We start from the raw sequence: 14,630 nt of genomic DNA, 5'->3' as shown, positions 1-14,630 counted from the left end.
AGGGTGGGTGAAATGGGCGAAGGGGGTCAAAGGTACAAACTCCCAGTTATAAGACACATTTTTTAAAAAATTTTTTTAACATTTATTTATTTTTGAGACAGAGAGAGAGCATGAACAGGGGAGGGTCAGAGAAAGAGGGAGACAAAGAATCCGAAACAGGCTCCAGGCTCTGAGCTGTCAGCACAGAGCCCGACGCGGGGCTCGAACTCACGGACCGTGAGATCACGACCCGAGCCGAAGTCGGACGCTTAACTGACTGAGCCACCCAGGTGCCCCAAGACAAATTTTCTTAATGTTTTTCTTACTTTTGAGAGAGAGGAGACAGAGTGCAAGTGCGGGAGGGGCAGAGAGAGAGAGAGAGAGGGAGAGAGGGAGACCCAGAATCTGAAGCAGGCTCCAGGCTCCGAGCTGTCAGCACAGAGCCCGACACGGGGCTCGAACCCATGGACCGCGAGATCATGACCTGAGCCGAAGTCAGACGCTTAATCGATGGAGCCACCCAGGCGCCCCATTCTGGGGTCTCACTTAGATCCCACAGTGTGTGAGAACGGTTTTATTTTCTGTATGTCACAGATGAGGAAACTGAGGCTCAGGGAAGAAGAGCAGGGGGTCCTGGTCCACACAGTCAGAGGGTGGCAGCTGGGCTGGATGTCAAGGATGTCCTGACAAGGGTGCCTGTGCTCATTCCAGAGGGGTGCTGAGAACCCCCACCCCCACCCCGAACACACACGCAGGGTCAAGGCCACCCTCCAGGCCTTCTGCTTTGCACACACCCTCCCGAAGCCCCCACCCCCTATCCTTGGAGCTTTCTGTCCTTGAGGCTGTGAGCCCCTGAGGATGGGACATCTCCCCTTCCTCACCAGCCCCTCAAGGAGTTCTCTCATCCCGGCGCAGGCGTCTTCTATCCGGCACCTCTTGGGGGCTCCTTCCGTGAGATTCGGGCCCTCTGCCCTCTGGCCTCGTGTCCCCCGCACCCTCAGCGCTGTAAGTGACAGTAAGACCTGTGCTCCAGCCTTGCCCCAGGCCTCTCCCTGAGCCACCAGGTCCCCTACTCTCTCTGACACTCCCTGCCTGCTCCCCTCTTCTTTCCTCCCTGCACCCAGCACCTTCTTCTTCCCAGCAGGTAACACGGGGTCACCCTGACTGCTGGCTCAGGAGCCTTGAATGGGCAGGGGCTTCCGGTCTTTTCTGACCACAGGCCCCCAGCATGCAGTTTGCACTGAAGTCTGAACTGGTCAAAGAAACACTACCCCCCCACCCCCCACAACACTACCGGCCCCCATCAACAAGAGTGATGCATTTAGGGCCCTTAGTCTCAGTCGGTGATGGGGGGCCTGGGCGGGGGCAGGGGGAGGCAATGGAAAGGAACCAGAAATCACAGTGGTGTCCGAGAAGCCTGGAGAGGAAAGAATCCTGTTTGCAGGAGCTCTCTGAATCTCAAAATGCCGGGCTGGTAAGGTCGGTTCCGGAAGGACAGAGCCCATTAACATCTGAGGCCCCAGAGCTCCCCATTTGTTCCCACCCCCTCCCCAGACCCATTCTGCACCCCCTCTCTCCGGGCTCTGTGCGCCCAGGGGCTGGCCTCTCCCCCTCCAACAGGCTGCCTTGCCTGGGCTCCCGGTTGGGTTCATCACCCTCCAGATCCTGCTCGCCTAGATCGCACCGCCTGGGGTGGGGTCCCCTCCACAGCTGCAGCTTTTGGTTTCACTCACAGCTCCTTTACTTTGCCCCTGTGGGGTGGCAGTGGTGCCCTGTGGGTTCCCTTAGCCGTGGCCACACCTGCACACACGGCCCCTTCCTTAAGCCCTTCACCCGAGGACTTCCTCCCTCTGCTTCCTCCCACTGTGCTGATGCAGCGCTCGGGAGACCGCACGACGCTTCCAGACTCAGCTGTCAACCTCGATAGCCTCATTCGGTCTCCCAGGGAGGCAACGTCTACTGCAAAACCTGTAAAATGACCACAGAGCTTGCAAAACCTCGACTGTTCATTTGATCTCTAGAAAGCTTGCTGCAGGAGATAGAATTTGCTCACTAAGGTTAAATGTTCTCCCCGAACTCACGAAACGCGTGTTCGTCATTTGGCACGTCAGGGGTTTTTTGTTCTTTTCCTTCTGGGCCCAGTCATACTTCCGGCAGATTCAAATCCAGACCCCCAGCCCTGCGCGGCTGCCTTGCCGCGCCTCCCATCCCACTGACCTATCTCTCGGGCTCGTCCCGTCCCTGCTGCGTTCCTGCTCTTTGGACAAGGCCAGGTGCAGTCTCCCGGACTTCTTAATGCCAGGCCCTCTGAGGCCCCCATCAGTCATTCACAACTGAGTAGGAATTAGTTGGCAGCTAATGGGACTATCGACTCCTGGCATGCACTGGGGCGCCCACAGAGAAAAGCAGACAACGAAGGCCCCAGACCTCAGTCACAAGCTTTATTGTCTCGAGCACAGACTCGCCACACTTCAACAATTCCACTTTGGGGAGGGCAAGGGTGCGGGAGGGCTTGGGGACGGGGCACGGCTGAGCCCACACCGGACAGGCGGAGACGCTCGCGGCCAAGTGGCTTCTTTGCCACCTGCCAGCCGCCTTGGGGGCTCAACCCCTCCTGGTGTGGGCCTTTGGCTGTTAGTAGACTAATCAATGCCTCCCGTAGGAGGGGCGAGCTGCCAGATTTTGCTGGAAAGAGTAGTATTTGACTCTGGGTTAGGCCACTAAAGCATCGCTTCTAGACTGTTGTTAATAAAACCGCATGCGAGAGCTACCAGAAGCCAGTGGGGAGGTGGGGGGCTGATGGGACGAACTGGCTGCCCCCCCCAGGATGGGCTGAGTTTGGGCAAGGATGGGAGCCACATGCATCTGTGCCTGGGAGCACCCAAAGGCCACCAAGGTTGTTCCCAGGGCACAGTCTGCGTACCCATCCTGGCGCATTTTGGGAACACCACGATGGGCCATCAGGTTTCCCTTGCGAGCCTCTGGCAGGGGAGGGCCCCGAACGAAAACCCTCCCTGAGCTGCGGGAGGTGGAGGCAGGCCCAAAGCGGTACCCTGCGGGCCCTCCAGCTCTAGAGGTTTTTCTGAACTGGCTTTTCCCGCTACACACAGGTCTGGAGTAACTCAGCTGGACTCGGGGGGCAGAGGAGAGAGGCGGCTAGATTTTTCTCGTCATCAACATCCCTTGGGCTCTTTCCTTGGCTATAGGAGACGGGCTTACAAAGCTCTGGACAGGTGCCTGGTAAGAAAGGGGGCTGTTGGTACGTGTGCATTCCGATGCACGTGTGTGGCACACGCATCCCTGAACACTCACCCACCTACGTATACCTGGGCGTGTGGGCACGCAGCCAGGTGGCAGCAACGTTTGCAATGTCCGTGGGCGCGGGCCTGCCAGACCTGGTGCTCGGTCCCAAGAGCGTGTGTCCTGTGCACCCCAGCGTGTGCGTCCTGAGCGCAGCTGACTGCAAATGCCCCACCCCACCCCCCACGACTGCGTGTGCACGCCTGCTCCCTCCGTGCGTGTGCCAAGGGTCAGGGGGTGCATGTGGCGCAGCCTGCGTGGGCGTGTCCGCAGGGCACAGGCCCAGATTTGGAGCGTCTGGTCAACCCAGGAGACACGTTCCAGACCAGTCCAAACGCCCTGTGGCCACCCTGCCCCCGCTCCAAGCCAGGTCCGTGGTGGGGGATGGGGAGAGGGGCTTCTGAACTTTCCTAATACTGTGGCTCCTGGCCCTGGTGGCTACCCTCTGGCCAGCAGCTTGGAGCTGTGTATGTGAGATGGTGTTGGAGGCTGGGGGGAGAAGGACCTTGCCCCCAACACTTTGAACCCGGGCCTCACTGGGCAGACGGGCCGACGGGTCTCGGACCACTGTTTGAAGAAGGCTCAGCCTGTGGGGGCAAGAAGCCTGGGGACTGCGTAGGCCCGGAAGTGGCTGCAGAAAAGGGGGTCCCCACCTGGCTCCTGAGGCCTGGCCTGCCTTCCTTGGTGCCTAGCTGGGCCCCCTCTGACCCTTTCCCAGGACGATGGCTCTCTGGGGTCTCAGGGGAACCCGGGAGAAGAAGGAGAAGAAAGGGAGGGCAGGGACACACCTGGGGTGCCAAGATGGTCCTCAGGGCAGCTCGAGAGGGGCCTGGCCGGATCACCTCAGCCTCCCCAAACTCCAGAAACTGCCGGGGCGTCCAGGGTGTCCAGGCTGAAGGTCCCGGGGTCCAGGACAGGACTGTACCGCTCGCTGTGGAAGGTGGCGCTTGAGGGAGCCTCCCGGTCCGGCAGGGGGGTCGGGGTGGGGGATTGTCCGCGGCAGTGGGCACGTTATCGTTACAAACACTGTTCTTGTCTCCAAAGTGACAGTCCTGGCCCCTGCCTGGAGGGGGCGCCGCCGGGGCAGGCCGGAGGGGCTCTGCTGCGGACTCGGCTGCTGCACGGTGTCCCTCAGGGTCAGTGCTTCTCCTGGGGGGAGCAAGGCCTTGATCAGCAAGCGTGTCTCAGATAGTGAAGGGAGTGGGGTGGGCTGTTTGAGAGCCCACTTGTGCCAGGTAGCGGGGACAGCACATGCAAAGGCCCCGGGGCAGGAAAAGCCACTCTGCGGTGTCTGGGGTGTAGTGAGGCAGGAGGTAGGGTGGGAGCAGTTTAGGGGAAGGGGTGAGAGCAGCTGGGTCTCACGAAGAGCACCGAGTGCCCGTGTACACAAAAATGTGGCCAACGTGGCACAAAATAGACCGTGGAAAGGACACTTGTTGACTTTTGAGAGCAGGAACAGGGTGGCAGAGGGTCGTCTGTCGGACCTCAGCTGGGAATGTGCACGTCAGGTGACTCGAATTTTTCTCCCCTCTGCACGTGTCCATGAATGACCACACAAGTGCCGTGAGTATTGATTCTGGGGTCACAAATTTTATGGAGGAGGTAGGTTTGCAAGTAAGGAATCTGTGAATAATGAGGACCGACTGGGTATGCACACACACACACACACACACACAGAGGAAAGTTCAAGAAGGATATCATTTAAAAATGTCAACCTTGGTCACCTCTGGGTAGGAGGACTATCTTCTTTATCTATTTTGGGTCTTTCCCCCCACCAAACGTTTCCTAATAGACATGTTTTAACTTTTATTATAAAAGTCCTTAAAAAAAGAGACGCGAGGCTAAAAGAGCAGATGATGGCCGAGCCAACTTTAACTGCACTGGCCCCAGGTCGTGAGCGACCCGACGGTAAAGCCTCTGGCGCAAACGCACCGTCGTGATTTTGGTGGCTTTTCGGGGTTTTTTGGCCAGAGGAGTCGGCCAGGGTGTCTCCCCGGGGCCAGGGCGCCCCTTACCTCTTGTTTGTGGGCCTTGTCTTGCTGGTGGATGCCGTTTGCAGATCCGGAATTGGGGACGGCCTGTTGAGGGAGAGTCATGCGCAGATGCTGAGAGGTTCACCAGGCAGCAGTTCCTGGTTTGGCCCCTAGGTGGCGAGGTGTTCCCCTTGGGGCCACCGGAGGCTCTTCAGAATGCGGGTCCCAGGACCCCGGGGGACCAAGGCTGCATCCCCAGCTTAGTCTGAGCTCCTCCTCAAGATCAAACCACGTACCCCTTGGGCCGGGACTCCCGGAGGTCAGGGCCACGCTTCCCGAGGACGGTGCCCCGTGGCCGGCCGCCGGGTCAGCCGCCCTGGCCCACGGCTCACCTGGGACTTGTCGGGGCTCCTCATGGCCTCCACGAGCTTCTCCACCTGCTGAGCCTGGTCCAGCGCGTCCCGCAGAGCATCTTCTGTGCTCATCAGCTGGTGCTGCAGCCGCACGAGCTCAGGCGCCGAGGACGGGTCAATGAGCGAGTAGCGCCTCTGGTCCGACAGGGACTTCTCTTTGTCCTGGAAGCAGCAGGGAAGGGAGGGGGAGTACGCACGCGATCGTGTGTGTGTGTGTGTGTGTGTGTGTGTGTGTGTGCGTGCACGTACCTGTGCACATGTGTGCTGGGGGGAGGGCAGTCTCTCCTCCAGGCAGGAAACTCTCCTGGCCCCCCCGCTCTCTGGGCCAGGCCTTCCTCCCCCGCTCGAGGGTCCCCACTGAAGTATCCTCTTTGTCCCCCGCCCTGAATTCCCAGGCTGTCAGATGCTTCAGATTCTCCAGGTCCTGAAATGCAGGACGCCCTCCCTTCTTTCCTTCTTGTGGCCCCCACTCCCCCCTTCCCCCTCCCCCACTGTCTTTATGTGGGTCCCTTCCCTTCACCCCTAGACCCACCGCTTCATCACCTCTTACCCTCCTCCCCTCCCCAACAGGATATTTGTCACGTTCAGCTCCCAAGTCTTCCACGACTGACCCCTGCCCACCAGGGTGCCTGGAGATACACCCGCGAGCCTCCCTGCTCCCACATAAACTGCCCCTGGGCTGCATGCTTCCAGATCCTTCCGCTCCACTCTGATCGTCCACCTAAAACTCCCTTACTTTGGGGGTTTTCTAACCACCAAGCCCTTCCCCAGTTTTCCCGTGGCACGGGGGGGGGGGGGGGGGGCGGGGAGACAGCTCAGAGAGACACAGGAGAGGCCGCCCCCGGGTGAAGGGGAACTTCCCACATCCATGTAAACTTGACCAGCCCGTTCCCCACGGAGAGGAGCAAGAATGCCACTGCCCCCACTCCATGAGGCTCAGGGAAAGTCTCAGAATCAAAACTCTGAAGTCTCCGCCAGCCCCAGGGCCTTGTCTTCTCCTGAGTTAGGTCCAGACTCACAGAGCCACAAGGACCGCAAGGGCCCTGGAATCCTGCCTGCTGGCTAGACCTGCTAGGATTGGAGGGGTGTGTGACACCCCTTAGCCCTTGACCCTACGGGCCCCCATAGCTGTGGGCGGGTCCTGCTCCTCCCCCCGGCCCTCAAGGCCTCCCTTCTTCTGTCTCCTCCAAAGGCCAAACCCCGGCGGCTGAGCGGGAGGGCAGGGAGGGGCTTTGGAGCAACTTCCTAGGACAGCAGCCTGTCTTCCCAGACAGGGTCCTGTCCTTCCCTTGCAACTGACTAGGCGCGGTAACTGGCCAAGGGTTGTCCTCAACGCACAGCCCGCTTACTCCAGCCCCCACCTCGGGGACTCAGCCCAGTCAGGCTCCTGTTCCTGATGGAGGGGTCTCAGCTCCCAGAACCCCAGGGTCAGAAGGTGCTTCGATATACCCGTCTCCCTCCTTCGACCGATGCGTGAGTCCCCACTGCCAAACCCTGAGCAAGGAGTTGGTTTCTGGCTTGATTCCTCCCCTGCATGGGGCGCTCACCCTGAAGCAGTCCATCCTAGCTCTGGACAAGCTCAAGTTCTTCGGAAGTCTTCCTTTGCCCTGAATCCCCCAGACGACCACATGGCCGGCTACAACGTCTGCAAACGGGTCGCCCGTGGCCCCTCCACCGGCTACATCGCTGACCCGTGATTCTAGGGCCTTCTGAACCCTCCCTGTGACTTGGCTCTAGGAGGCTGCCAGTCGCCACGGCTGGGGCAGCCTCAGCCCACCCTGCCATCCCCCCACCCCCAGGCCACCCCCTGGCCCACATACCAGCCCCGTCAGCTTTTCTCGCAGGCCCCGGATGTCATCCTTGAGTTTCTGCTCCTTGATCCGCCACTCAGCCTTGTGCACCTCGCGGCTCAGGTCCCTCTCGGGCCCTGGCGAATGGCGATTGGCCTCCAGCAGCAACACTCGAAGTTCATTCAGGCTCCTGGCAGGGGCCAGCGAGGGGCACAGAAGAGCTAGTCAGCCCTGGCCCTCTGTTCCCACATTGTGGAGATTCGCCGGGATCTTACAGACAGGCCACCCTGACAGGGACACAGCACCTGTGCCACGAGGGGCCGCTGTGGAAACACGAGGCATGAAACCAAGAGGGGCCAGATTTGGGGATGGGATGGTCAAGAGAACTGGGTCTCTTCCGGAATGTTTTTCAAGTTAAAAAAAAAAAAGAGAACAGGGGCCCCTGGGGGGCTCAGTAGGTTAAGCATCTGACCCTCGATTTCGACTCAGGTCATGATCTCATGGTTTGTGGGATCGAGCCCCATGTCCAGCTCTGTGCTCTCCCTTTCTCTCTGCCCCTTTCCTGCTCACATGCACACGTGCACTCTCTCTCTCTCTCTGAAAATAGATATGTAAGCTTAAAAAAAAAGATAAAGAGAGAACAGGTTTAATTAAAAAATAAAACAAGGGGCGCCTGGGTGGCTCAGTTGGTTAAGCGTCCGACATCAGCTCAGGTCATGATCTCACCGTCTGTGAGTTCGAGCCCTGCATCGGGCTCCGTGCTGACAGCTCAGAGCCTGGAGCCTGCTTCAGATTCCGTGTCTCCCTGCCTCTCTGCCCTTCCCCTGCTCATGCTGTGTCTCTCTCTCAGAAATAAATAAAACATTAAAAAAAAAATAAAACAAAACAAATAAAACATTCACCCAAGAGAGCTCATGTGGTAAGACATTCTATTTTTTTTTTTACTTTTTAAGATTTTTTTAAAAATTATTATTAAAAAAATTTTTTTTTAATCTTTATTTTCGAGAGAGAGACAGAGAGAGACTAGGGTTGGGAGAAGGGCAAAGAGAGAGGGAGACATAGAAATCTAAGCGGGCTCCAGGCTCCGAGCTGTCAGCACGGAGCCCAACATGGGGCCTGAACTCACAAACTGTGAGATCATGACCTGAGCCGGTCTGCCGCTTAATCGAGTGAACCACCCAGGTTCCCCTGCTTGCTACAATTTTTTAAAGTTTATTTATTTTAAGAGAGACAGTGACAGCACAAGCGGGGGAGGGACAGAGAGAGAGGGGGAGAGAGAGAATCCCAAGCAGGCTCTATGCGGCCAGCACAGAGCCCGATGCAGGGCTCGAACTCACAGACCGTGAGATCACGACCTGCGCCGAAACCAAGGGTCGGGCGCTTCATCTCCCCAGGCACCCCAGCTTGTTGTGATTTTTAAATGGATTAGGAAATATTTTAAAACTTCTGCTTGAATTGATAACATGGCAAATACAGAAGAAATAAGCAGAAGCTGTGGGGGAACCCTCATGACCTTGAAGTGCTGAAGTCACTTGGTGACTTGGTGCGGGGACCAAGAAGTGTGGGAACCACTCATCTTGCCTCCAGGCTCTGCCGCCTGGAGATCCGTGTCGAGAAGGGTTCCGAGGCTGCATCTGAGCTCGGCGGGGGACTGCGGCGGGCGCTGGCCATTGCCAGCCACCTGTCCCTCCCGCCCCGCCCCTGCCCTGCCTCTCAGGCAGGTGGAGGGGCGCCAGGGTCGGGGCCCGACGGGACCACAGCGCCCACAGCTAACTCACCGCTCCTTCCTGAGCAGCTCCTGGCTGATGAGGACCAGCTGGCCCGACGCGTCGTGGGTCTTCTGGGACACGGCTTCCAGCTCAGCCTCCAGGCGCCGCTTCTCCTTCTGGAGGGTTTCCGCCTTCTTCTCTCCCGCCTTGCACTTGGCCTCCAGTGCTGAGGTCGGCCGGCAGGGAAAGCAGAGAGAGGGGCAGGATCGCCATGGGAATCTGTCCCACCCGGGGGGGAGGGGGGGCGGCGAAGGCCCCGGGCAGGGAGCCGGGTTTCTCGGGGGGACCACAACGACTCCACACACTGCACTGAGTGGGTCTCTCTCGTCCTGCAGAGCCGGGCAGCGAGGGGCCGAGAGGGCAGCTGCACAAAGCAGGCCACGGCCCCAAGCACAGCAGCGCAGGCCCTTCGGGGCCGGGGGAGCGGCCCGCCCCGCCCGAGACAGGACCCGGGCGCTCACGACCGTGTCCTGGACGAGGGAAAGCAAAATCTTCACCTTAGCCTTCCTTGGAGGGCTCTGAGGTCAGCTGACCTTGGCCGGGACCAATGAGGCCACGTGAACGTGGTGGGAACTGGACAGAAGTGGGGGGTGGGAACCATTCCCCAGGAGGGGGGCGGTCTCGTGGACACCAGCACTGGCGTTCTGGTGGGAGAAGCAGGGCCGGTTCACGAAGTCACCAGTTCCAGACCCCTGCCTCTCCCCAGGCTCCCCCTCTGTCCTCGTGTCCTCTGTGTCTCGTCCCCTGCCGCGGCCGGCATCCTTCCCCCGGAATCTGAAATCCTGGTATTTCCAGCTAGAATGGCACCGGGGGCAACAGCTACTCTATCTTTGTCACCAGTGAAATGGTCCTCAAGACCAGAGAGCAACCTGGTGGAGTTCACTGAGAGAACACGGAGAACTGGCCCCGGGGGAAGAGGCCGGCCGGGGTCCTTCATGGTCTCATGGACACTGTGGGGGCCACACCGGCCCTCTCACCACGGCTCAGGTGGAAACCCAGTGCGGGTGGACTGGCCCATGGTGCCCTCTGAGGGCAGAACGGGAGAGGGCGCCCTGACCCAGGAGCCAACCCACTCCACGCCCGACCGGCTGAGGCCCCCCCGTGAAAGCCCCCGGCACGTTCCCTGCAGGAAGGAGACTTACCACTTACTTGGGCCCTGAGCATCTCGGTTTGGGACATCAAGGCTACCACCTCTTTGTCCCTTTTGTTCAGCTTGTCCTGCAGGCCTAGGGGAGAAGGGAGAGACAAGGGGTCTGTCTGCAGTGTTCCAGGTGCAGGGGCGGAGGGGGTGGCCTTCCCGCAAGAACCCTAAAACGAGGCCACATTTGGCCTCCAGGGTCCAAACGCTCCCCCACACCAGCCCTCTCTCCGGGTAACCCGCTCTGGGTAAGAGACTCCAACACTGTGTGGTCTCGGGCCACTTAACTCTCAGAGTCTCAGTTTCCTCGAGTGAGAAATTGGGGTCCTGGTACCTGTGTCACCCAGTCGTGTGGGTTCGAATACTGGATAGCCTCAGAGCAGTGCTAAAAAAGATAATCTATGGAAAGCGCAAGAAACATTACATTTCTGTACGCTACTTTATAAATGTAATGCCAATATAAATACCAATACGATTTTAGTTCTTATGGAACTAAATCAGCTGATTCTATTTTTGTTTTTGTTTTTTTAAATTTTTTTTTAATGTTTATTTATTTTTGAGACAGAGAGAGACAGAGCATGAACGGGGGAGGGGCAGAGAGAGAGGGAGACACAGAATCGGAAGCAGGCTCCAGGCTCCGAGCCATCAGCCCAGAGCCCGACGCGGGGCTCGAACTCATGGACTGTGAGATCGTGACCTGAGCTGAAGTCGGACGCCCAACCGACTGAGCCACTCAGGCGCCCCTCTATTTTTGTTTTAAAGCTTATTTATTTATTTTGAGAGAGAGCGAGAGAGAGAGAGGGCACGAGTGGGGGAGGGGCAGAGAGAGAGAGGGAGACAGAGAATCCCAAGCAGGCTCTGGGCTGTCAGCACAGAGCCTGACACGGGGCTTTATCTCGCGAACCGTGAGATCATGACTTGAGCTGAAATCAAGAGTGGGATGTCTGACTGAGCCACCCCAGGGGCCCCCAGACTAGCTGATTCTAAAGCCACCTGGACAATAAGCAAGTCTAGCCAAGAGAGTCTGGCAGACACTTCTTCAAGGCGTTAAACACAGAGATGCCATATGACCTAGCAACTCGAAGGTGCACACCCCCCAAAGAACTGGAAACAGGCGCTTGCAAAGCACCTGCACATGTGTGCTTACAGCAACGCGACTCACAATAGCCAAAGGGTGGAAACAGACCAAACGTCCACCAACAGGCGGATGGATAAAAAGTGGAGCGTATGACGGCATATTATTCAGCCGTAAGCAGGAATGAACCTGGAATACAGTATGCTAAGTAAAAGCAGCCAGACATAAAAAGCCACATATTGTAGGACGCCTTCTAAAGTTTTTTTAATGCTTACTTATTACTTTGAGAGAGAGACAGAGCGTGAGCGGGGGAGAAGCAGAAAGAGAGGGAGACACAGAATCCGAAGCAGGCTCCGGGCTCTGAGCTGTCAGCACAGAGCCCGACGCGGGGCTCGAACTCACGGACGGTGAGATCGTGACCTGCGCCGAAGTCGGACGCTTCACTGACGGAGCCACCCGGGTGTCTCGGGATGCCATTTATGTCGATATCCAGAATGGGCAAATCCAGACAGAAAGCAGACTAGTGGTTGTCCGAGGCTGGGGAGTGACTGATAATGGGTATGGGATTTCCTTCTGCGGAGATGAGAATGATTTGGAACTAGACAGAGGTAGTGGTCGCACAAGACCGTGAATGTACCGAATGCCCACTGAATTGCTCACTTTAAAACAGTTAATTCTATGTTAATGTTGCATCAGCTTAAAAAAAAAAAAAAAAAAAAAAAAAAAGAACAGGCAAAAAATTTTGAAAAAGCAGAGCGGGAAAGGCTAGGCTTGCAGTCATTATGATATAAATAAAGCTTCAATAATTAAAACGTTATAGAACTGGCCCACGAACAGACAGGTTACTAATGGAATAGAAGGTCCAGAAATAAAGTCAGTTATATAAAGGAATTTGAAGGTGGTAAGATTAGTAATTCGAATCAGTGGAGAGCTTGAAACGAGTTTTTCAGAACTGGTAATAGGACAAACAGGTACCCTTTTGGGAGGGAAAAATGGTTCCTCCTTTGCACCTTATAGAAGGATGAATTCTAGGTGGACCAGAGATTTGAGCAGAGAAAATAAAACTAAAGGAGTACTAGAAGAAAACATGGGATACAGTTTAAAAATGAGAAGCCCAGAAGCCAAAAAAGAAAAGATTGACTTTTAAATGATTTATTTATTAAAAAAATTTTTAACGTTTATTTATTTTTGAGAGAGTGAGTGCAAGCGGGGGGTGGGGCGGGGAGGGTGCAGAGAGAGAGAGAGAGAGAGAGAGAGAGAGAGAGGAAGATTTTGGAGCAGGCTTCAGGCTCTGAGCTGTCAGCACAGACCCCAAAGCGGGGCATGAACTCACGAACCACAAGAGCATGACCTGAGCCAAAGTCAGACACTTAACCGGCTGAGCCACCCATGTGCCCCTATTTATTTTTATTTTATTTTTTGAGAGACAGAGAGAGAGAGAGAGAGAGAGAGCGAGAGCCCATGTGCACACGTGAGCAGGGGAGAGGCAGAGGGAAAGGGAGAGAATCTTAAGCAGGCTGCACACCCAGCACAGAGCCTGATGTAGGGCCCAATCTCACGACCCTGGGATCGTGACCTGGACTGAAATCAAGAGTCAGCAGCCTAACTGACTGAGCCACCCAGGTGCCCCGGAAAAGACTGATTTGAAACAAATCTGCACGGCACATACGACCCTGAGAAAAGTCCAAAGACAAACCACAAATGGGGAAGGAATGTTTGCAATGTCATACCTAGTTTGTAAAAAATCAACAGAAAGATGAACAACCCGCGAGGAACAACATGGGCAAAAGACGCCAAGTGGAACTGGAAAGGAAGCTTGGCTCACAGTAAGAGAGAGGCAAGGTGAAGTTATCTCACGGGAGAACCACTCGGACTGGCAAAGGTCACAAAGTCTGATGAAGTTTGTTGGCGGTGAGGCTCGTGGGGAAACACACTTTGAACCACAGCGTTCGGGAGTTAAACCCGTTGGAGCCCCAAAGAGGGGAAGGTAATTCACTGAAGCAGTGGTTACAATAGACAAAGACTGGAAACCGTTGATAAGAACGGCCTCCAAGATGCGGCATCATTAAATGGAAAGGAGAAAGGGGGGCTGGACAGCAGGGAGGCGTGGTACCATCCGGTACTTACGGGTTTGGATGTGCATAAACATGTCTGGAAAGTAAACTGAGGTTGGCCAACGCGGTGCCTTTAGGGAGGGAACTCCGGCAATGCGGAGGGGGGACAGGGGTGGGGGGAGGCGGTGAGCAGAGGGCGGGCAGATGACGTCAAACAAAAAGCCCAGGGTCCCACCCAGCCCAGCAGCCACTCACCCTCCACAGTCTCCTTCATCCTGACCTTCTCCCCTGAAATGTCGTTGGACTCGATCATCTGAAAGAAGGCTCTGGTAAGAGGGATGCTTGGCCCCTGCCCCTGCCCCAGCCGGCCCACCTCACCCCTACACAGGGTGGCTCTCAGGGACTTGGTACGGTGGCAAGGATGTTCTCGGTCCTGCCTTCCTGACAAGAGAGGACCCCCGCCTGCCCCCAGCGCCCCCGAAGGCTGTTTGTGCAGCTTCCGTGTGAATACCTCCCACTCCTTCCTTTGTTGAAAACGTCTATTATATTAAACACATGTCTCCTTCCCTGGGACGCCCACAGAGATTAGTCCTGGAAGTCTGTTTCCATCATCTTCCAGAGGCAAAATCCCAGCCTTGGTTTCCACCCGTAAAACAAGCATCGGCTGTCCGAGGGCTGCGAACGAACGCAGAGCACGCCCCGGGGCCAGCTCCCGAGGAACTTTAATAAATGCTACTACTTTTTAATAATAAACCCAGAAACCAAAGAAGAAAAGATCAATTGAGAAAAAAAAAAATCTGAATGGCAAACATTAACAGGCTCCCCACGGCTTCTTGGAAAAAAGTTTTCAGCCTCCTGCCCAAGCAGGCTCTCCTCTGAGCATGCTGTCTGCCAGTCTAACACTGCGGATCAGACCGGCCCAGAGCTGAGCAGGCAGTCACCTCCATCAACCTGCCGCTCATACTTCTGCTCATACATCCCAAGCCCCTTTTTAAGTCTCAGCCCATTGTCTCTGCACTGAAACCTCTGCATCTGGGAGTCATGTGGGTCCCGGCCAAGGCCCCCGGTGTGTGGAAATGAAGAGAAGGGCCTTGCTGAGATCACCGCCCACTCCTCGGGCTAAGGTCTGTGACCGAGAG

At 56.5% G+C, this 14,630-nt stretch overlaps 1 protein-coding gene across 4 annotated transcripts in view; it reads right to left on the bottom strand.

The window, feature by feature from the left end:
* Window positions 1–2,407: 2,407 nt before the first annotated feature.
* CLIP2 (CAP-Gly domain containing linker protein 2) overlaps window positions 2,408–14,630 on the bottom strand; it is a 74,127-nt gene continuing 61,904 nt past the window's right edge. For all 4 annotated transcript variants that reach the window (XM_042921370.1, XM_042921373.1, XM_042921372.1 and 1 more), the window contains 7 exons: window positions 13,747–13,804; window positions 10,367–10,450; window positions 9,234–9,390; window positions 7,486–7,645; window positions 5,645–5,827; window positions 5,295–5,357; window positions 2,408–4,428 (listed from right to left, as the gene is read on the bottom strand). In XM_042921370.1, coding sequence (XP_042777304.1) covers window positions 4,417–4,428; window positions 5,295–5,357; window positions 5,645–5,827; window positions 7,486–7,645; window positions 9,234–9,390; window positions 10,367–10,450; window positions 13,747–13,804 — 717 coding nt within the window. In that variant the 3' untranslated portion in view covers window positions 2,408–4,416. The remainder of the gene's footprint in view (window positions 4,429–5,294; window positions 5,358–5,644; window positions 5,828–7,485; window positions 7,646–9,233; window positions 9,391–10,366; window positions 10,451–13,746; window positions 13,805–14,630) is intronic.

Source organism: Panthera leo, chromosome E3, assembly GCF_018350215.1.
Source record: "Panthera leo isolate Ple1 chromosome E3, P.leo_Ple1_pat1.1, whole genome shotgun sequence".
NCBI lineage: Eukaryota > Metazoa > Chordata > Mammalia > Carnivora > Felidae > Panthera > Panthera leo.
The sequence above is the reverse complement of the archived record's forward strand: the minus strand, read 5'-3'. Positions and strand labels throughout refer to the sequence as shown.